Source organism: Vigna radiata, chromosome 2 (assembly GCF_000741045.1).
Source record: "Vigna radiata var. radiata cultivar VC1973A chromosome 2, Vradiata_ver6, whole genome shotgun sequence".
Taxonomy (NCBI): domain Eukaryota; kingdom Viridiplantae; phylum Streptophyta; class Magnoliopsida; order Fabales; family Fabaceae; genus Vigna; species Vigna radiata.
This window is the reverse complement of record NC_028352.1, coordinates 11,398,541-11,420,616: the sequence shown is the minus strand read 5'-3', so window position 1 is coordinate 11,420,616 and position 22,076 is coordinate 11,398,541. Positions and strand designations below refer to the sequence as shown.

General features: G+C 34.0%; 2 protein-coding genes and 1 long non-coding RNA gene across 4 annotated transcripts; 1 reads left to right on the top strand and 2 right to left on the bottom strand.

Moving 5' to 3' along the window:
- The first annotated feature begins 1,273 nt into the window (after window positions 1-1,273).
- Window positions 1,274-9,227, top strand: LOC111241279. The gene is made up of 3 exons (XR_002667178.1): window positions 1,274-1,558; window positions 1,678-1,804; window positions 8,703-9,227. It is a non-coding gene; the product is annotated as an uncharacterized LOC111241279 (long non-coding RNA).
- LOC106777612 (TMV resistance protein N) lies at window positions 4,859-9,064 on the bottom strand. Of its 2 annotated transcripts, XM_022778626.1 has the most exons (5): window positions 8,546-9,064; window positions 6,819-7,980; window positions 6,499-6,729; window positions 5,621-6,412; window positions 4,859-5,535 (listed from the first exon to the last, which is right to left on the bottom strand). In XM_022778626.1, the coding sequence occupies exons 1-5, from the start codon at window positions 9,052-9,054 to the stop codon at window positions 5,098-5,100; spliced, it is 3,132 nt and encodes a 1,043-aa protein (XP_022634347.1). In that variant the 5' UTR covers window positions 9,055-9,064; the 3' UTR covers window positions 4,859-5,097. The 2 variants fall into 2 exon arrangements, with proteins under 2 accessions (XP_022634347.1, XP_022634346.1); XM_022778625.1 differs by having other exon boundaries at window positions 5,437-6,412; window positions 6,499-6,771; window positions 6,867-7,980; window positions 8,546-8,738.
- Window positions 9,228-10,152: 925 nt separating the features above from the next.
- Window positions 10,153-16,985, bottom strand: LOC106756086 (callose synthase 12). Its single transcript, XM_014638347.2, has 2 exons — window positions 11,343-16,985; window positions 10,153-10,471 (listed from the first exon to the last, which is right to left on the bottom strand). The coding sequence occupies exon 1, from the start codon at window positions 16,662-16,664 to the stop codon at window positions 11,355-11,357; it is 5,310 nt and encodes a 1,769-aa protein (XP_014493833.1). The 5' UTR covers window positions 16,665-16,985; the 3' UTR covers window positions 10,153-10,471; window positions 11,343-11,354.
- Between the last annotated feature and the right edge of the window lie 5,091 nt (window positions 16,986-22,076).

Below are 22,076 nucleotides of genomic sequence, written 5' to 3'. Positions count from 1 at the left end.
AAAACGTCAGAGTTGACTAATTACAATAACAATTATGATCATCAAAGTAAAGCAAAAAATTAATCTCTCGTCTTCTATGGTCTTCTCTACACATCTTTCCATCATCAATACTGTAAACATAATACAGACCTCTTAGCTAAAGGGACAAATACACGAACATATGATAGCAGATAATTAATTCAGTCAAGTAAAAGTTCAAATGTGGTAAGAGAAAAGATGGAAAAAACCGCATCAGCCTTTAGATAACAATAACAATAGACAAACAAGACACGCATAATGGGATAAACACAAATATCGCCATTATGAAAAGGGACATGGATAAGCGGCAGTGGTATTTTCAACACCACCTTCTGCGGCTATAAACCCAAGGGCTGAACTTTTTTTCAGAACATTTATTTTTAATATTTTAAAATGAAAAAAAAAAGTATATATATGGGCTGGTTCAGTGAAATTGATATTCACGATTAATTCACTTAGACAAATAAAATATTTCACACAAATATTAGACATTCACAAAATACACCAGCACATGGTGATTCCAGTACTAATACAGCGTGACTTAAGCCAGATAAAATATATAATAAATATGAATAGAAATTACCTCAATTCACAGCCAACTCTGATTTTTTCCCTGTAACAATCTGGAATATCCGGAGGCCCCTGCTGAATGCTTCATTGAAAAGTATTGTGGTTTGCATATTCTGAAATCCAGGCAACACCATGATAAGAGTACCACAGGGGCCCTAACAATGAGTCCGAACATTATGTCATATGGACGAGACACTGAAACCACACCATCCCAAATGATAATGCAGGTCGGAATACTTGACAATTGATATCAGACCCCAATCCACTAGTGCAGAGTATAATATCACGCGTATATCGAACCGGTGAACATCCAACGTAAAATTTTGTAAATAAAATTCTACTTTAGATGTTGGCTCTAGGGGTCTGCCGTCTAAATGCACTGTACATGTCGGCCCCTCATTGGAAGCCAAAAATGTGCAAGAAAGTAAAAAAGAACAACTTTTTATTATATTTAGACATCAGTCCCTCTGCCCCGACATTTAAAGCCCATAAGCCCATTTAAACATCGGTTAACCAGGTTGGACACCAAATGGTCCGCAGAAAGTGACTTTCCAGAAACTTTGTACATGGATTTAGACGTCCGACCCCACTACGACGTCTAAATTGGCTTTAAACGTTGGCCCCAACCCTTGGAGGCCAAATGGCCTGCAGAAAGTAACCCAAAAGACACTGTTACATTGCCCTTAAACGTCCGACCGCCCATCTCAATGTCTAAATTGGCTTTAGACATCGACCCCACCCCGGACGCGAAATGGCTCCGTAAATGCCTCATTTCCAGTGCCAAAATTAATTTTTTAAAGGCCTTAGAGATGGTTGGGGAGGGGGCCGACTAGTAAGATGATTTAGACGTTGGACAGGAGGAGAACCTAAGTCTAAAGTCCTGTTTTTTTTACCCATCCACGAGCAGCACTTACGCGAGCACTATTCATTTTCTTCCTTTGCGTTTCCCTCTTCTGCCATTGCTATATAGGTATGGTTTTCGCTCATTTGCACGGTTTATAATCATTTTTACTCTGATTATATTACTCTTTAATGAATTATCTTCCATTTCAACTTATGAAAATTAGTTTTCGTTGACTTTTGGTGCAGTTCTTGATGCGTTCTTGGTTGGCGATTTTAGGACCATATTGTGCACCTTTTTTTGACGGTGGTGCAGCTTGCAAAACCTTTCAGAGTCCTCTATTTCCCTCCATTGTATTTTCAACCCATTAAGAAGGTTAGTTTTTTTGGTTGTTAGTATTTGTGTATGTATGTGATGGGGTTTTGGGTATACATCTGATTGGTTTGTTAGTTATAACATATCAAAGATGTTCCACCACAAGAATTTGAAATCTTTATACTTTTCTCACTCAGAGCTAAGAAGTTAACTGCTTTAGTTATAACTTATTTTTTAATTCTAATAATATTGTGTGTAAATGAAAAAGTAAATTTTCACACACGTAATAAATATATATATATATATATATATATATATATATATATATATATATATATATATATATATATGCTTGGGATATGTATAGTATAATAGATCATTTAACTTATACTTTTGGAATAAGTAATTTACATATGTTTACTTAATTCAAACTTGTATAATGAAATTATTTTAATTATGGATGTTTGGAATTGTTAAATATAGTGAAAATTATATATGGAACTAATATGTTAAATATATCTCTATTTATAATAGAAGAAATATTGACTAAGTCCAAAATATAAATAAGAAATAATAACAAACTAACTAATGATAAAAGATAAAGATAAAAGATAAATATAAAATAAAGATAATATATCTAACACTCTCCTGGTATGCATCAAGCTTGTTACTAAAATAATACATAAAGATTTAGTAAAAATATCTGTTTCTGTACTCGAAAGACACTAAATTGTTAATAATTTACAAGACGACATAAAAGATAAAATACCAAACCAAAGCCATATCTATCGTGATCACTGGTAAGCATTCTTTGAAACTTGAATCCCAAGACATCTTATGATGATTTTGAATAGCTTAATGTTTTGTATTAACTTTTCAAAAAACCTATGGATAGGTTTCATGAGCAGGTATTTGAAGACTACATGAAAATTTTATTTAAAGAGTGAAATTGAAAAACAAATGTGAACACTAACAAGGAAAATTCTTACATATATATATATATATATATATATATATATAGATAACAAAGAGTATAAACAAATAAAAATTAAAAATAATATATTTGTAGGAAGATTTTTTAAAAGAATTATTTAAAATTTTATAGAATAATTTTAATTGATTTGAAAGAGGAACTAAATTAAAAATTTATGTGAGATTAAATAAATTTATTTTTAAAATTCTTTTTTAGAATGTATTCCACGCACTTTGAAAATTCTATTTCATCAGAAATTTTATTCTAAATATTCTCTTCCAGAAATTTCATTTTGAAAATTTTTAAAAAAGTTGTTTCGAAAAGTTTTTGAGATATATATATATATATATATATATATATATATATATATATATATATATATATATTCTGAAAGTTATTAGGTAAAATGATCATTTTAAAAATTTGTAGAGATGCAGGAAATAAAGTCTGCAAGAAGAATCTTAGGTATAGAATTTGTGATGAATCTCAATAACAAAAAATTTCCTTCATTTGTTCATATAAAACCGACGAGTTAAAATCCTAAAACAATCCTATAGTTTTTAATTATAATTCTTATTATTTTATTTAATTCTAATAATTTTTGTGTAAATGAAAAAATAAATTTTCATATATATATATATATATATATATATATATATATATATATATATATAGTATAATAGATCATTTAACTTGTATTTAGGACTGAGAAAAATAACTGATCTATACTGTAAATATTATACTAAAAAAATAATAATTAATTTAAAAATTGAATTTATAACTGTTTCAGTTAGTTAACTGTGAGAACGTTCTTCTCTACTTTTCGTTCAACTATTTCGTCTGGTTAAGAAAATGTTAATTAATATTAAAATATCAATAAAAGAAACAGTTCACATTAAAACAAAATAATAATTAATTTTTTAAGACAAAATTTTTTTTATCACAAATTTTTATATTTTTTTAGTAATAAATATATATTACTTTTTAAATAATATTATTTTAAGTAATGAAAAATAAAATATATTTTTTAAAATTTAATTTTATTAAATGATTAATTAAAATATTAAATTTATACGGTTCAAAGTTAGAAGAATAAAAGTAAAAATAAATAAATAAAATACCAAAACTGAGTTTTAAATATTTACGTGATAAAAACATGTTATATACTTTAATATAAGCACGAAAAATAATGTAATATTCATATATTTCAAGAGAGAAATGTGATTTGTTATAACAGTTAAAATAAATCAAATTATATATTGTTATAACATAAAAATGGAGGATAGTATAATATTATTTCTAAGGGGATATAATTTACTCTTAACAAATATAAAATTAACTTAAATATTAAAATTCAAAGTTAATTATATATGTTTTGAAAAAATATTAAAATAAATTTCGATTAAAAAGGTGTATTGTTATACTATTTTGTTTAAAAACTAGTACATTTCAGTTTAAAATTAGTACAATTCAGTTTAAAATTAGTATAATTAGTAGTTCAGTTCAGTTTGATAAAACAAAAAACAGTTCAGTTTGTCTGAACTATTTTACAGAGTTCAGTTTAGACAAATTAATTTTTAGTTTAGTACAGATTTTAGTAGTACAGTGCAATTCAGTTCTATTTGTCCATCCCTACTTGTACTTTTGGAGTGTTAATAAGTTTTCATTGTATAAGTAATTTACAAATGTTTACTTAATTTAAACTTGTATACTGAAAATATTTTAATTATGGATGTTTGGAATGAATAAAGTATAACTAAAATCTAACTAAAAAAATGTTTAGAATGAATAAGAGTCTTAATTAATTAAATGAAACTTATTTGTTTACTTTTAGGTCTCTATTTATAGAATAAGTGAAAATAATCATATAATAATCAATAAAAAAAAATCAACTATAGAAGAATTTGATAATCAACCTATTTTTTATATGTTTTATTTCTTTTTATCATTTATTACTTTAAAAATCCACTTTGATATGTTTATGTTTCTTAATTGTATTTATTGGAAGACGAGCTCACTTAGCTTAACCGTAAAATATTCGTTTATGTCATAAGTGTATTTTTGCAATGCTTTATAAGATTGATATTTATTTGATTTTCGAAACCACAACAATCAAAACCAAATTCTGTAATAGACTGGTTTAATTAAAATATAATTCTAATTTTTGCGAAAATATTTAGAAATTTCAATTCAGCCTCTCTTTAAACTAGTCATTTAAATTTAAGGGTAAGAATGTTGGTTGATCTTGAAATCTTTAAAATTGGTAACTCCACGGCATATTGTAGCATTAGGTATTTTTAGTACATGTGTCTTCAACTCATAAAATTGTGTGTCTTCTGAAGGTATTGCTTAAAACATGCTGCCAAATTTCATCCATGAGTCAGTGTAGATCTTGCTTTTTAACCCACCGATACCCGTATTTTTTCACTTCAAACTCATAACATCCCTCGTCCCTATCCTTCATCTTTGCACAAAGGATTACCACGTCATGTAATTTAAATTTCAAACTCAAGTCATGTGTATTAAGTTTGCCCCGAAATATGCCTTCTTTATCGCAGAACTGTTGACGAGAGTAATAAAATAGGCACACATGATCTGAGTGCTCCACAGATATTCTTGTTCTGTAAAAATCTTCACTGAGTATTGCACAGCACACAACACCAATCAAATTATTGTCATGCACAAAAGGAGAGACATCTATGATTATTGAATTGTCCATGCTCAGAAGCTGATTGTTGAACCACATTGGTATTTCACTTCCGGGGATAATACTTCGAAGACTTGAAGAAAAGGAAAGACATTCCGACTTGTACCACGACTGAGTTATGTTATGCGTTAGTAGTTGTTTTTCAACACCAAAAATAAATTAAAAGAAGGTAAGTGTAAGGAAGAAACATGCACACCTGAAGAATTTGTAGCATCCATGAAATAGTCATGCTAGTGCACCGTTCCCTCTCAACTATTTCTGGGCAGTTGAACATCATTAATCCAGGATAATCTTTACGGTCCTCTATACGAAAGTAGTCTTCAATATATTGCATCGGATACGAGTAAAGATTTAAGGGCAAGTGAGTTCGTGAAGGGAGGTCAGGCAAGTATTTCAATCGCTTGCAGCATTGTAAGTTTAAATAATAAAGTCTGAAAAGGTCCTTGAGGTTAGGCAATGTAACAAAATTGTTTCCCTTCAAATTTAGCTTTTCTAAGCAGCTTAACTTTCCAATAGCATCAGGAATTTTAACTAAGTTACAAAATCTTAGATCGAGTTCACGCAAACAAGGGAGAATAGGAGAGGATGGTAATAGACAACTAACTGACTCTCTTCGTGCTTTTTTCATTGAAGGGAATATTGAGTGGGAATGAATAGGACCTTCAACTGAACAAAGCTTCTTCAAATGCTCTGTGTTACTTGCTTCATCTAATAACTCATTATTAAACAGATTTGAACAACCATAGACACTCAGATATTCAAGAGAATTCAGGCCCAATATGCTATTAGGTAAGCTTACTAAGTTTTCACAGTCTTTCAAATTCAAAATAGTAAGCTTGCTCAGAAGACCAATCGATGGACTGAGTTTTCGGAGCTGTATGCATCCTTCAAGAACTATTTCTTCAACATTTAGGGCCTCTGCAACATCTGGCATCTCAACTAATTCTTTGGAGTAAGAGAGATCCAAAAGCTTCAAATTAGGTAGCACCTACAACGATTGGCAAATACAAGAGCTCAATTAATAATGGTTTTCTTTAATTTTTTCCTTAGAAATATAAATTTAATATACATCACCTTTGTGTCACTCCATAGTCGTTGAATACTGCTCTCTCTCAATTTTAACTTCACTAGTTTGTGTGGCTGAAAACTTTGAGGCAAACACTCAAAAGGATATTTGTTCCATGTAAGATATCCTAACTCACTGGAAAGATGACTGAGACTTCCTGAACAGTTCACTCCCACAAGTTTAAGAAACTTAAGGTGTTTAATTTTCGATAGACCATCTATCCTCACAGTTTTAGAACTCTCATATGAATTTACAGCTACGACTTCAAGAATTTCAGTTGTCTACGCACAAAGAATAAAATTGTTATATTTTCTGAGGGATTTCATACTCTAAAAAAATAGCAACGTAAAATTATAATTGAATCTATTAATTTTACCTGATTTTTCGACATAGCTTTGAGGAAATCTTGGTAATTGCACAACCTACTCCTCTTTAGGGGTTCCTTTGGTGATTCTTCTTTGACAATATACCTGCCCAAGTCCTTCAACAAGTTGTGCATATAAATACACCTACCCATTTTTGATATTAGTGATTTGTCATGCAAAACTTGTAGACCATATTCAGGATGAAATCCACGAAACTTTAGAACTTCCGTCACATATTTCTCATCATAATAGTATAGGGCACATGCAATATCCAAAAATATTTGTTTGTCTTCNTCATCCAGCTGATCAAAACTTATACGCAAAACATCCATAATATGTTTACTTTTTTTTTCTTTTAGCCTGGCCAATGCACTTTCCCATTGTGACACATTTCGACGAAACAAAGATGACCCAATTACTTTAATTGCTAAGGGGTGGCCCTGAGCATAAGATAGTATATCCCATGCCAACTTTTCGTAATCACTCAAAATATGATTAACTTTGAATGCATTTCTACAAAACAGTTGCATAGCATATTCGTAATTCAATGGTTGGACTTGATAAATGTCATCTACTCCATGTGTCCTCAATATATGTTCATCCCTAGAAACTACGATGATTATGCTCCCTCCACCTAAGCATTCACGCAACAAAGTGTCTCTGTTCCCTGTAAATATCCTTAGTTGTTCAACTTCATCAATGTTGTCCAGAACTACAAGTGCCTTAACATTGTGTAGCCTAGACCACATCAAACATGTTCCCTCAAAAGAATTTGAAATCTCTAGATTTTTCTCATTTAGAAACTGAGAAATTAACTGCTTTTGTACACCTAATGAACTTGAATCTCGATATATTTTGCTTACATCATCAATGAAACAATGAAAATCATATTGATGATAGATTTTTTCGTATAAAGCTCGAGCAAGAGTAGTCTTTCCTATGCCACCCATCCCACTGATTCCAACAACTCGAACATTATTAAATGACTCAAAACATACAAGATTTGCCAATATTTCAAGTCCACGCTCTATCCCAACTAGTTCATCCTTTGGAAGACTACAAATTTTTGGACCCAAAATATTTGTTATGTTTTGAACAATTTCTTCAATTTGTGCATACTGTGACCTGAAATTTTAAATGAAATGAAGGAAAATCACCCAATAGAACCAAAAAGAGTATATGCATTTATAGGACAAAATAATATATAGCGTAAAAGATTTTAACTTTCAAACTATCGTTTGCATGTTTTCTACTAAACCCTTTGTTTTTACATAATGGCACAAGATAAATCATGACTACGATGGAGAAAGTCCTGGAACCCATCAAAATGTATTATAATTAGTCTACAAACAAAACAACTTTAAAGATGCAGAATGTGTTAGATAAACTTAAATCAGTATGGAGGTTTTTGAAATTTAGGGTGAGTCATTGTCGGGTTGACTCATTCAGCTGACATATCAATAAAGCTAGATGTGTCATCAAATTGATAACTTCTATGATCGAAAACTTCACGAGAATTAATACATTACTTTCTATAAGCTATCCCTCCCAAACTCATACCACTAACACACATCAACCACTGTTTTCTACTTTTCCTAAATTCCTAACATCTTTGAACTCTATTCTAGAAAGGGATATATAATGAATATTTCAGAAAACAACAGGACATAAAAAGGGTTATATTACTCACTTATTTCGAATATCCCAACCAGAGAGATCGGCCACTTCTTTGAGAGCTTCTCTCCATCTCTCAGCTTCCTCCATCTTCGCTTTGTTTTCTCTGAATCTCTTTTCGTGTTCTGCAAATGCTTTCTCATAACATTCACTTTGTTTGCGCACCACCGAAGGATCAACGTCATAAAAGACAGGTATAACAGGTCTGGGCGAAGTTTGAACGCAGTTACGTATCTCTGCCAGTTCACGCAAGCACCAGGTGGAGGAAGCATAGTTCTTTGAGAAGACAATAATGAAAAGTCGAGAGCTTTGAATAGCATGGAGGAGCTCGGGTGCTATGGATTCACCTTTTTTGAGATCTTCATCATCTTTGAAGGCATGGATGCCTTTTCTACGGAGAGCTTGAAAGAGAAAACCAGTGAAGTTGTTACGTGTGTCTTCACCACGGAAGCTCACAAATACATCGTATCTGTTAATTGCATGAGATGAAGAAGCAGTGTATTGGACGATGGCGTTGGAAGACATTACTGAAAGCCAAAGTTGTTTAGAGAGAAGAGAATTATTGGAATGACTGTGAAAATGGAAAGTAAACAGTGAAGAAATATAAATCCACCCAAGTCTTCGTGGGAGACTACAAGTCTATTTCCATCCTCTTTCTATGAAGATCATATAAATTATATAAAAGCTCCTATTTGTGATTTTGCGTTTTTTCGTTGAAGCTTCTCCCAGATGGCTTTTCCGATAATTATTCTTATTATAATCATCTAGTATGAAAGCGCTGTTTCTTGCGTTACCGTGATATGAATGTTGAGGGAGAGTTGAAAAGTCTCAACTTTCAACATTTATCCTTTCTAATTTTTATTCAACATATTTAATGGATGACTTTCAAGTACATGACTATTTACATCCATTTACTTAACAAACTTCGTAACCCATGTAGTTATGAATGATTTCATAAAAAATGGTTAATTGGTTAAATTTTTAAAGGAAATAAATTTAATAAGTTTTTGAATTCTGCTTATTTTTTTATTGATGATAATTAAATATAATTTTTAATTTATATATATATATATATATATATATATATATATATATATATTAAATTAGTCAAAGATAAATATTTATTCTAGACCAATTGAAGCTATTATTCGATATTTTTTTTATAAAAATGATGTATTTTTATACTAACGAGCAAATTCAAAAAATATTATCAGTCGTGGGTAAGTTATGCTTACGAGGAACGACTACGGTTAAAAAAAATCGTGTTCCATATATATTACTTCCATAGGAGTGAAAGAGCTAGAAAGAAGAAAAAAAAGAAGACAAAAACAATGATTAAATAATAGAAAAGAGAAAAATATTAAAAAAATTGCATTACTCTAATGTACTATTTCATTTGCTAAAATGCAAAATTATTTAACTTTACAGAACCATTTCTATCTAAATTGAATTACTGATCTGTTCATAGATCAATCCTTAAAATTTCTGGCACAAATCGGTCATCTATTCATAGATATCAGGCACAAAAAGTCGTAGCAGTTTCTCACCGGTTTTTTCGTACTATGTACAATAGCAACTCCCTCTGAATGTAACAAGGAGCTCCCTGCTCGTCAACATAGTATAGAAAGATAAGTTTCAATTTCTATTTGCAAAGACTGAGGGTTCAATTCACTGGTATTCAAGAGATAAACGATTATCTTTCTTGACTTAAACATGCACTATAATCTTAACTAAGGAAATAAGCTAACAAAACTGATCACCGGCCAAAACTAATTTTAAAAAACGTCCGAATTGACTAATTACAATAACAAATATAATCATCAAAGTAAAGCAAAAAATTAATATCACAGCCACCAACTCAACCAGACGAAAATTTGGAAACCCAAAAAAGTTCATCTCTTGTCTTCTATGGCCTTCTCTACACATCTTTCCACCGCCAATACTGCAAACATAATAGAGACCTCTTAGATAAAGGGACAAATACACGAACATATGATAGCAGGTAATTGATTCAGTCAAGTAAAAGTTCAAATGTGGTATGAGGAAAGATAAAAAGAACCGCACGAGCCTTTAGATAACAAGAAGCAACAATAGACAAACAAGACACGCATAATAGGATTAACACAAATATCGCCATTATGAATAGGAACATGGATAAGCGGCAGTGGTATTTTCAACAGCACCTCCTGCGGCTATAAACCCAAGGACTGAACTTTTTTTCAGAACATTTATTTTTAATGTTTTAGAATAAAAAAAGAAAAAAAAAAAAAAAAATATATATATATATATATATATATATATATATATATATATGTGGGCTGGATTGTCAAATGATAGCCATGGTTCAGTGAAATTGATATTACACGATTAATTTACTCAGGCTTCTAGAAAAATAGAGAAAACCATAAACTTACCATAAAATAGTTCAGCTCCATGGTATAAGCTGATTCACTTATTTATATTCTTCTTTTTGGTGTAAATATATTTTTAGTTTATTAAAGCAGAAGCTGCTTCATTAGAAGCAGGGTATCGTCCCCTTAGGGACTGCAGTCGATAGATATCACATGCACGAAGGCACGAGTATACATATATAGATATTTCATTCAAAAGAAACCGCAATAGCTCAGATACAGCAGTACTTCACAAAGTACACCAACTAATGGTGATCCGGATTTAATGCATTGAGGCCTTAGATAAAATATTTCACACAAACATTAGACATTCACAAAATACACCAGCACATGGTGATTCCAATACTAATACAGCGTGACTTAAGCCAGATCAAATATAGAATAAATATGAATAGAAATTACCTCAATTCACAGTCAACTCTGTGATTTTTTCCCTGTAACAATCTGGAATATCCGGAGGCCCCTGCTGAATGCTTCATTGAAAAGTATTCTGGTTTGCATATTCTGAAATCCAGGCAACCATGATAAGAGTGCCACAGGGGCCATAACAATGACTCCGAACATTATGTCATATAGACGAGCCACTGAAACAACACCATCCCAAATGATAGTGGACTGCAAAAATGGTCGGAATACTTGGGCAATTGATATCAGGCCCCAACCTGTGGGAACGAATGCCAGCAAGCTGGTAAAAATATCAATGAATTTGAATTTAGTGAATTCCAGCAAACCAACTATCACAAGTATAGCAAGAATTATGACAAGGAACTGGACCAGCCGATAATAGATGTGCTCTTTAGCTGCGTATTTGTTCCGGGCATACACTACCACCACATAAATCCCAGATATAACAAGCACATAAATCCAGGATAGCAAGTAAACAGCAATACTGGTACTACCAGCAGCAATACCAAGCTGATACACAATTCCATATTGGAAAAAGAAGAATCGAAGGTCTAAGATTATCTCCAAAAGCTTTCCCCAAAGGCCAGTCACCTTTAGATGATCCTGTTCTTCATACCACCACCTTTCCCAGCTCTGTTCAGCTTTAGCAAACACACTTCCACTGTACCAAATCCAGTTCATAAAATCATCAAAGTCATAAACAGTTTTTAACCAATCAAAGCCAGAAGGATTGAACACAAATGGCGCCATAATCCATGACACTACTAAGAACCAACTAGTGATCGTCAACGCTATATAAACAAAAGTGTCAGTAGCTACAGGACTATGTGATGCATAAATTACAAGTATTAGCCCCAACTCAATTGCTTTCACAAAATGGCTACGAGCAAAGAGTCTATAGATTTCGGCAAATCTCTTGTGCTCAACAACAAAACCACGACCAGTAGCTCGATATTTCGCCCCACCATGCAGAACGGTCCGACCAAAGAAATGACTACGAGTGCCCATTGAGAATGTGTAAAAAACTGATGAAAGCTGGAGCTGCATTGTCAAGAAATCCCAGATGGCTTGAAGGAACCCATGCTCAAGGGAATTTTCTACAATCATGGGAAGGGCAGTGAAAAGTCCAAGTTGGACGATGAACTGTTGATTCAAGATGGTACCAAGTGCTTCATTGTTATTGCTGTTACTTTCCATTGCATTCTCAACACCACTAAGCGCAAGATATAGCCGACCCCATAAAAATGCATATACAGTCAGAATCACCATCATTGTGTTAAAGAAGAACCCCACAGTAGTGTAGAAGAATGACAGCATCCGGAAAAAATCCAGCCTATGTCCCAATCTGTACACATCTCTACTTAGGATTTGCTCCCCATTTCCACTAGCAACCTTTGCTTCAAACATTGATACTTGATTCAACCCAACATCCCTTCCTTTTCCAACCTGAATGTATTCATGGTGAGTGACATTCCCTCCACGAAGAGTACAATTAAATCCAGCAAAGATGTCCTCACTTATGTTGATCACTCTGGAAGCTTTACTGATACCACCTCGAGTCAAGAACCAAAATCTGTCAAATACATCTGGGTGACCATAATGCATTCTAACTTTCAAAGGATTTGCCAAAACCCTCTGCCCTAAGGTGACAAAACTTGTTTCCTGAGCTGACATGAACCAGGCAAGAGAAGAAACAGAACCCGTAAAAATGTGTTCCCTAACTCCCAAAATAGTGGGTCTTCGGATACCATAGTAATGCCTGTATTCTTCCAAGAGATTTCGCATTTTAAGAGCTTCCTCAAAGTAGTTGTCCTGATTCATATCAATAGTCTGGACTGCATCACCACGGGTGAAGATTATGGCATGATTTTGATTTTCTGGCTTTCCTTCCCCGAGCTTCAAGGGCCCAGGCAACTTTACTCGGTAAATTTCCACCTCCTTCTGCAACTGTTGGTCATACTTAACAAGAACAGAGTAATACTCCTTCTCATCCCTTCCAGTGGTTTTCTCATCAACATAAGCAACTCGTAGAGCCTCATTTTTTTGCATTAGATACAAAATCTCATCAGCGTGAGGATCCTTCTTTTCCTTCTGAGTTCCATATATCTGACAAGCAATCACATACGTGAATTTCATTAAAGCAGTCCCATACTCATGGCCTTTGAATAACAGACTAACCGAGCTGCTTGCCCTACTTAAACCCTTAGAGGAAGGTGACCTTTCAGAGTTGGAACTATGTAAGCTATCTGGTCTCATTGAAACAAGTTCCCGGGCACCTTCTCTAATATCCATTTCTGATGCAGAATCCAGAAAAGTCAACATCTTGAGAGCCCGGTAGTAGTACATCATTCCTCTAACTGTCCGTGATAGGGTCTGGCCCCTATAGGAAGCCCAAAGCCTCAAATCCCTAAGTTTATCAGTCCAAAGATCACTGTCCTTAGTCATTCCCTCTCGACGCATCCTCTCTATAAAATTTTTCCACTCATCATCATATATAGTCTGCAAATAGTACAGGATTGAAACCCCATCTTCATTCTCATTTCTGAGCTGTTCTTTGCTGTATAAGACTTCTTCACTATAGTAAGGTGTTAGCACACTGAAAGCCATCATTTTCTCAACTTGGGGAGCATGGGGCATGTTCATAAAAAGTGAGTTACTGAAGAAAGCAATTCTCCGTCTAGCTTCTAAATTTACTGGAATGTTTTGCATTGAATCATTGGATGTAAGAATTGTGTACAAGCGCCGAACCTGCCTATAGAAGTTCTCATTGCTGGCATCAGGTAACTGAATGGCATTCTCAAAAAGTAGACCTGAAGCAGGATTCTGTTGAGCCAAACCATCCTCCTTTAGCTGATCAGGATTTCTTTGCTCCTTGAAAAAGTCTCGGATAGCAATCTCATAAAGGGCTTGAAGGGTATTCACTACTTGGTTAGGATCTTTGACCGGCCTGTTTAATAACTGAACAAGTTTTATCAACTTGTCGTGGAGCTTAGGCAGTGCAGTTGTATCAAACAATTTAGTGAATTTTTCAATCTCGAGAGAGTGACCAATTTCTTGAAACAGAACAGTCACAATAGAATGTTCTTCGGTGTTGTGCTTGATAATTGCAAGAAGCAAGTGCTTGACACTGTCATAAGCTTCAATGACAGCACAGCGTCTGTATTCACTCTTGCATATCTTCTTATAAAGCCTCTTATCACTATCATCAACCAGCTCTTTGGCCTGACTGAGTGCCAACAGTAGCTCATTGCAGAGAAGAAAACATGGCCAACGGATTACCCTGACATTCCAAGAGTTCTCAGGCAGCTCCAGCAACTCAAACTCTTTGTCAGATATAATATCCTCCTCCCTAAAAGACAGAATTATCTCATTCCATATCAAAGCAAACTTGTTGGCCTCAATCTGGTTAGACTCAAGCTTCCTATAGGGCCGACCAAGACCGTACCTGAGCTTCAGCCTGTGAATGGCATCCTTAAACTTACTCTTCAATGTTCCTCTTGTATTCAATAACTGCTCCTCAGGCATGAGATTAAACTGAATTGCACTGGCAAAAAACTGGAACCTCAATTTCAGCTGCTGCATATTTCTTATCTCACCCAAGTGTGCAAACAACCCCACACCCGCCCCAGCAAAAGACGAGTATATTGAATACCAAATCTGTATATCCATAAGATAAATCAACACAACTGGAAGCCACAACAACCCCACAGCCAACCGGTTGCTGTTATGAAAAAACTCATGCCATTCATAGTGAACATTTTTCAGGTCCAACACTGCCTTTGACGGAGCAATCATGGGTTTCACCTGCAAAAAGTAACTGAAGCAAAATTTCGTGGCCAGCACCACAACCCAGAAAACTGAATACTTCACATTGTCCACAAGACCTTCCCTCAAACCACGTCCCACAAAGCTCCTGGTCTGAAACCACCATGACAACATGTAGAAAATCTTCCAATTTGTTTTCTCCACAAAATTCCTAATCCAAGGAAGCACAAAAAGAGCCACAGCTAGAAGCTCCGGAATAAGGAAAACAACCACAACCTCCAGAAAGTTCACCACCCGATCATTAGCTGCTGGTGACCACCGCCTATCCTGGTTCCTCTGCGTCCAAATCCTGGCATAAAACACACCAAACACAACAATCCAGGCAGCGGCCACAACACACTTCAGCACCATCCTCACTCCAAGCCCAATTGTCTCCCGAGACACCAACTTATACTGCATCCCCACATCAAGCAAACTCTGCACAAACCTCAAACCACTCCAAGTGAAAAATATAGTCAAAACCCTGACCTGCACAGTCCTATCCTCCAAAGCCTGCCACGGGAACTTCCTCTCTTCCCAAGCCACAATAATAGCAGCCTGAAGAAATAATATCAACATCACCCAAAGCCTATCAAAACTCCTAAGCAAATTCCAAAACGACCTCTGCTCCACAAACCCAGTCTTCCCCACATGCTTCCCACCACCACCAGCAGTAACAAAGAAGTTACTCCCAATATCAAGAGGCCACTTCAGCTTCTCAAAACACCTCCTACTCCAAAAATATTCATTAATATCATCATAGTTCCTCCAAGCACTATGAGGAGCAGTACCATTCCTACTACTATCAACCTCACGCTTAACAGTCTCATAAATAGGCTTCACAACCATGTTCAAAAACGCGTTCTCACCGGAAATCGAGGGCATAACCGGCTGCCCAGTGTTCTCATCGATATAATCTTCCAAAATTCTGTTCAACTCGTTCGCCATGTTGTGGAAGATATAGCAGATGCACTCCGGCATGAAGCGAAGATTCGCAGCCTCCCCCCAGATCAAGAGATACAGAGACACGTAGAGCAGCTCACGTCGAAGGTCGTCCCCTGCGCCACCACGCCGGTTGTCGGAGATCCAGATGTTGGACTTCTTCCCGAGGTAGGAGCACCACGCCCCGTAGTTTTTCAACAACTTCTTGCGGAACCGCCGGAGCACGCCGGCGTCGAGCGTGTCGATGTTGTCCGGCGGCGGCGTGAGGCGCATCTGAGCGTTGGCAAGATGGAGAACCAAATGCTCACGCTGGTTCCGAACGTTGTCACGCTGGAATCCGAAAAAGAGCGCAAGCCAGTCGAGGAGGTCCATGTTCTGCCGCCATTGCCCGAACGGAGGTCGTCGGAGGTCCCCGACTGCCCGCAGCGCCGCCACCGCCGCGCGGACCTCGGGGAAGCGGAGCGACGGGTGGTCCGTGAGGAGGTTGTGCAAGGGAATGATGTTGAAAGGCTCATCGTCGCGTCCCGGAGCGCCGGCAGCCGGCGGCGGAGGGTGACGGTGGCGGAGACTCATAGCATGGGAATCGAAACCCTAGAGGAAGATGCAACTGTAACAGCAGTAGCAGTAGTACTACACAGTATAACGGGTTTTGAAGTTGAAGAAGGTGCCGAAAGTGTGGGTAGTTTTAGTTACAGAGAGAGAAAAAGAGAAGGTGATGAATGGTGATGGTGGCTAACGTGCGCACTGGTGAAAGCTGAGGGGGAAGAAGAAATGGCGCCTTAGAAGCGCGTTGAGATACTTTCACATTGCTTATTTAGTTTTAATTAATTTATGAGTTAATTAAACGGATAAAATATTTTCCTAACCTATATATATTGCCTAAAACTTATACCTTTTTCGTCTCTTTTGAATTTATTTCTTGTTTTATTTTAATTAATTTACCGATGAAATTTTTGGTAAGCTCGAATTTGACCTAGTTCTTGCTTCGCTTTCCCCGTCGTTATCTTTTTTTTTCTTTTCTTTTTCTTGTGGTCAATTTATGGATCGTGATCCCTAAATTTGAAAATAAAATTGCAATTTACGAGTATTGTTGACCATTGAATTCAATTTTATATTGAAAAAAAAATTATAGGTTGATGTGGTCGTGTGAGAATATCCCTTATTGAAATATATGTATTTTTTATATTATTTTTCAGTTAAAATATGGGGAGTTAATTAATTTAAAGCACTGTATTTTTTTGTTTTACAGCAATAAAGTAACAATGAAATAATTTTGTATTATGTTGAAGTTGACAAATTGGATTTAAAGCGAAAGAAAAGTGAAAAGGTAACGTAACGTGCAATTTGGATAGCGGAGGGAGACAAACGCTACGCGCTTCTCTCGTTTCAAAACCGCTGAAGCCTACGTAATAAAAAAAGAAATAAAGAAAGAAAAATCACCACTAGCAAGTCTTTCAATTTTGAACGCTAACACAATATGGCTCTCTATGTTAAAAAGAATAGAAAATACATTTTAATGTGTTAGAACATTTTTTAATTTTAATGTTGAAATAAAAATGTTATGAATATATGTCCAGTCTTTGTAAATTGTATTTTCAATTTATGTAATTAGATATTGTCATTTTTACATATTGTATTCATAAATTTGAATTTAAAAAAACGTCATTTTCATTTTTTTATGTTTGAAAATTAATTATGACAATACTGAAATTATTCTTGTGTGTTAGTAGGAATGGGTAACCTGATAAAAGAATTGTGAGATTTACTTTTTAAACTTGGAAGAAAACACAAATTTTTATTTTACCTTTTTTTTCACTTTAAAAGTATGTAAAAAAATTAAAACTTTATCTCTCGTATATGTTTAGAATATACAATTAAATGGAAAAAAATAACCTAAATCAAGGATCACAAATAAATTAATAATAACATTTATAAACTTGGCTTGATATTGACTAGGAATATTAAAACAAATTAAACATTCTCAAATCTTTTAAATCAATTTAAATATTTTTAATTTGTTTAAAATTGATATAATTATATAAAAATGTTTTCATTATCATAGGACGTTAAAAAATATGTATTAATTACGTTGAATGATTGTATAACGTTTTATTCGCTTTTGTTTCTATTTTTTAAATTTGAATATTTAATAAATATTCTAACTGGCACAAATATATTTGAGAAAGATTAAACACAAAATTTATTTCCATCCAATATTAAAAATATATACTTTCAGTTCAAAAATAAATATAAAAAGGTGTGCATCCATCCCTCTAACCGGAATATTATTATTATGATTTAACTTTGTATAAACATGAAATTTCTTTATTTATTTAATTATATATATAGATAAAGATATAAAGATATTGCTAAAGCTGCTACCCAGTTTTCTGGCAGATTAGTTGTCCAATGGAAGAGTGGGCCCACTAGATTGAACCTAATCATAACGGATCTGGAACCGGTATTTCACTTCTTCTAGTCTTAATGGTTAAGAAAATTGTAATTAATATTTAAGAAAAATAATTAAAAGAAATTCAGACATTCCAGTGAGGACTAAATTCTTTAAATATCTACAGATAGTTATGATAAAATAATTTTACTTCACTACAATATTTATGTTCCGTAAATATATTATGCAAATGATAAGAATAATTAATTAACACATTTTTCATGATATCAAATAATTAGTTAATGAAAATGAGACTAGGCGAATATTATTTATTTAAAATTACATTTACCATTACACTGTCACGTTATTACAACTTGTTTCTTAGTCATACTAAAGAATTTTTACATGTGGTCGAATTCCTAAATTTTGTAATAAATAAATATTTTAAAAGTTATGTTTAAGCTTATTTTAATTTATGGATATTATAAAAAATCGTTGTAATTTATTAAAACTGTACTTTCGCAGAGAAACATTTTGCTTAACAAAGTACAGAAGTTTTCTCTTTGTACAGCGAGAGTTTCAATATAAAATATATTTAAATATTTAAATGTTGTCAAATATGTTATCTTTTATCTTTCCTTCAACCTTTCCGCATACTCTTTATCAACCATTTTATTAGAAACTTAGTTTTTAAGTTATAAGTTTAGAAACATTCAAAAAGAAAGTTATATATAATAATAATAATAATAATAAAGTTTATTTTTAGAAAGTTATCATAATGATTGACAATTGATGGCCAGTGTAAAACTATTTATAAATGTACGAAAACATGATTTATTAAATTTAGGTTTTGAATATATTCAAAATCACACAAATTCATTTCAAATCATCTTTGTTAAAGTCTAGTTATATAATAATAATGGTGTGTTTAAAATATGATAAGAAATAAGAAGAATATTAAATTATATTAGATGTGTAAATATTAATCGAAACATAATAAAAGTAAATTGTTTTTTTTTTATATTTGGATGTGTAAATTTCAATTATTTTTGCATTTTTATTAAAGCTTGAACCATACTGACATTTGGTTGACGAGAGAGGAAACACAAATTTTGCCCGATCAAAAATTTCATCAATGTAAATTCATTTTTTTTTTGTCCTTCCCTTGGGTAACTTTAAGGATTGTAAACATGTAAATGTAATTTAAAAGGGTTCAACAAGATGAATCTTTTCTTGTATAGGAGTATTATACTGTGTTTCAATTATTGATTTAGTTTTTCATGTATAGATATTTTATTTTTGAGTAGAGGTAATCAGAGTTGTAATAGAATCACAAGAGAAACTAGTTATTTCCTAATAGTATTTTGATTGAATTATCTAATAGTAGGGATTATATGATTATACGATTGAGTTGTAATTGAAAATTTGTTAAGAAAAATGATGTGATATGTTGGTATGTTTTGTTTTGAGTACTAATCAATTAAGATATATCTTTAGTTAATTTATCTTATGTGAAGACACTTTTGAAGTAAATAGAGGTATTTTTTAAATGAGAAAAAAAAATTGTTTGAATACACTAATTTGATTATTTGATATATTTGTGAAGTTTTTGATATTATGCAAATTCATTAGGCGAGCTAGCTAGTTGTTGAGTTAAAATGAAATTTTAAAACTCTAAAAAAATCAAGGTGTTTTATTTATTAGGTAAGAGGCTCCTAAGGATTACTAGTGCAGAAAGGACTTTAGATGTTTGTTATTTTGGGTTTTTAACGTCTTTTTTCACAACCGACATTATTACCGGTGACGTTAATGGGACGTCGAACTTCCACATAACAGACGTCTATAGAGACGTCAGTTAGTGCCATGTCCGACGTCACTAAACGTCGGTGTAGGCCTACCCGACGTCACTAAACGTCGGTGTAGGCCTACCCGACGTCACTAAACGTTGGTGTAGGCCTACCCGACGTCTAAGGGCACTATATAGATGTCGGAGTAAGCATTAACTGACGTCTAAGAGCACATAAAGACTTTGAACATGTCACTAACCGTTGTCTAATGTCACTATAGACGTCGGTGTATGCATTAACCGACGTCTAACATAGTCGTTGTATTTTAGTGCAGTTTTGTTCCTGTCTTTGGATAGCCTAGTAGCACACTCTGTCTTTGCTAGTTTCCCCCAAAAAAAAGCTTGCGACTTTTGAATTTCTCATGACATTTCAACCCAAAACCGAACCTGGGTTCTTGCTTAGTTCCATTTTCAACCACAAGAGGGAAAAATTACGGTGAAACGATAACTAGGCAACGACCCAAGGTCATTTTTGGGTCGAAACGCCACAAGAAATCCAAAAGATGTCGCTTTTACTGGGAGGTAGCTAGCAAAGGAATGTGGTATTACGTTACCCCAATAGAGGAATAAAATTGCACTAAAACACAACACAAGGAAAACAAATTTTAATCAGTTGAACCACAAGATAATCGATGAAAGACTAATATAATCGGACTGAACAAAGTTTAAACGGTTTAAATAAAAAAACACGCACCTGGAATGCAATGCTGCAAGACAGAAAAAGGAGAGGAGGAAGACGATGATGTTATCAGAAACTGGAATGCAATGCCGCAAGAGAGAAAAAGGAGAGGAGGAAGACGATGATGTTATCAGAATCTGGAAAGCAATGACGCGAAACTGCAAGTCTGCGGTTTATTTAACATGAAATGAGGCATCGGTTGCTACAAAAACCGACGTCTATAGTCAGCTAGACGTCGGTTATCTCACTAATATAACGTCCAAGATAACTTTTAATCTGCCTTTTACATGCACCTTAGACGTCGGACACTCGGAGCGCCGACGTCTACGGCGCTAATCGGAATGAGGTTTCAATTCCGGTCAGAGAAGTAGACGACGGTTGTCCTGGGAAGCCGACGTCTATAACATTTTAGACGTCGACGCCCTTCTGCTGGACGTCGAAGTGCCTGCAAGTTTGGTGAATAGCATTAATTATAGCCACATAGACGTCGTTCCCCCAGAAACCCAACGTCTATATTGCAGAAATCGATTGTCTTCCCGCCTTCTATAACATTATAAACGTCGGTTTTTTTACTATGTGACGTCTAAGCGCTTGGGAATCAGGTGAAGAACATTAATTACAGTCAGGTAGACGTCAGCCCCCTATCACAACCGACGTCAATGGGGCAGAAAAGACTGTATTCTCGCCTACCTCAGGCCCTTGGAAGTCGGTTTAAGGCAGAGCAGACATCTACTATATCATAGACGTCGTTTGCCTTAAAAATCGACGTTTTGTTTACCAACTTATTTGCGGTAATGTCACCGTCCATTAATATACGTCGGGTTATCCTCTAACCGACGTCTTGTGGGTGACGTTAAACAGCGTTTTTGCACTAGTGGATTTGGGTTGCTGAGCAAAAAAAAAAGAAAAAAAAATTGATAAATTCTACAGAGCTGAAGGTGATTAAGTCGTTGTACAAGTTTATTCTCATTGGAAAAAATTATTTAGTTTTTATTCTCAGTACCTGGTCAATGAGCTCACAAGTGATATATATATATATATATATATATATATATATATATATATATATAT

Excerpts from the sequence above, each read along its gene's own strand:
- LOC106756086 (XM_014638347.2), bottom strand. The coding sequence starts at position 16,664 with ATGAGTCTCCGCCACCGTCACCCTCCGCCGCCGGCTGCCGGCGCTCCG.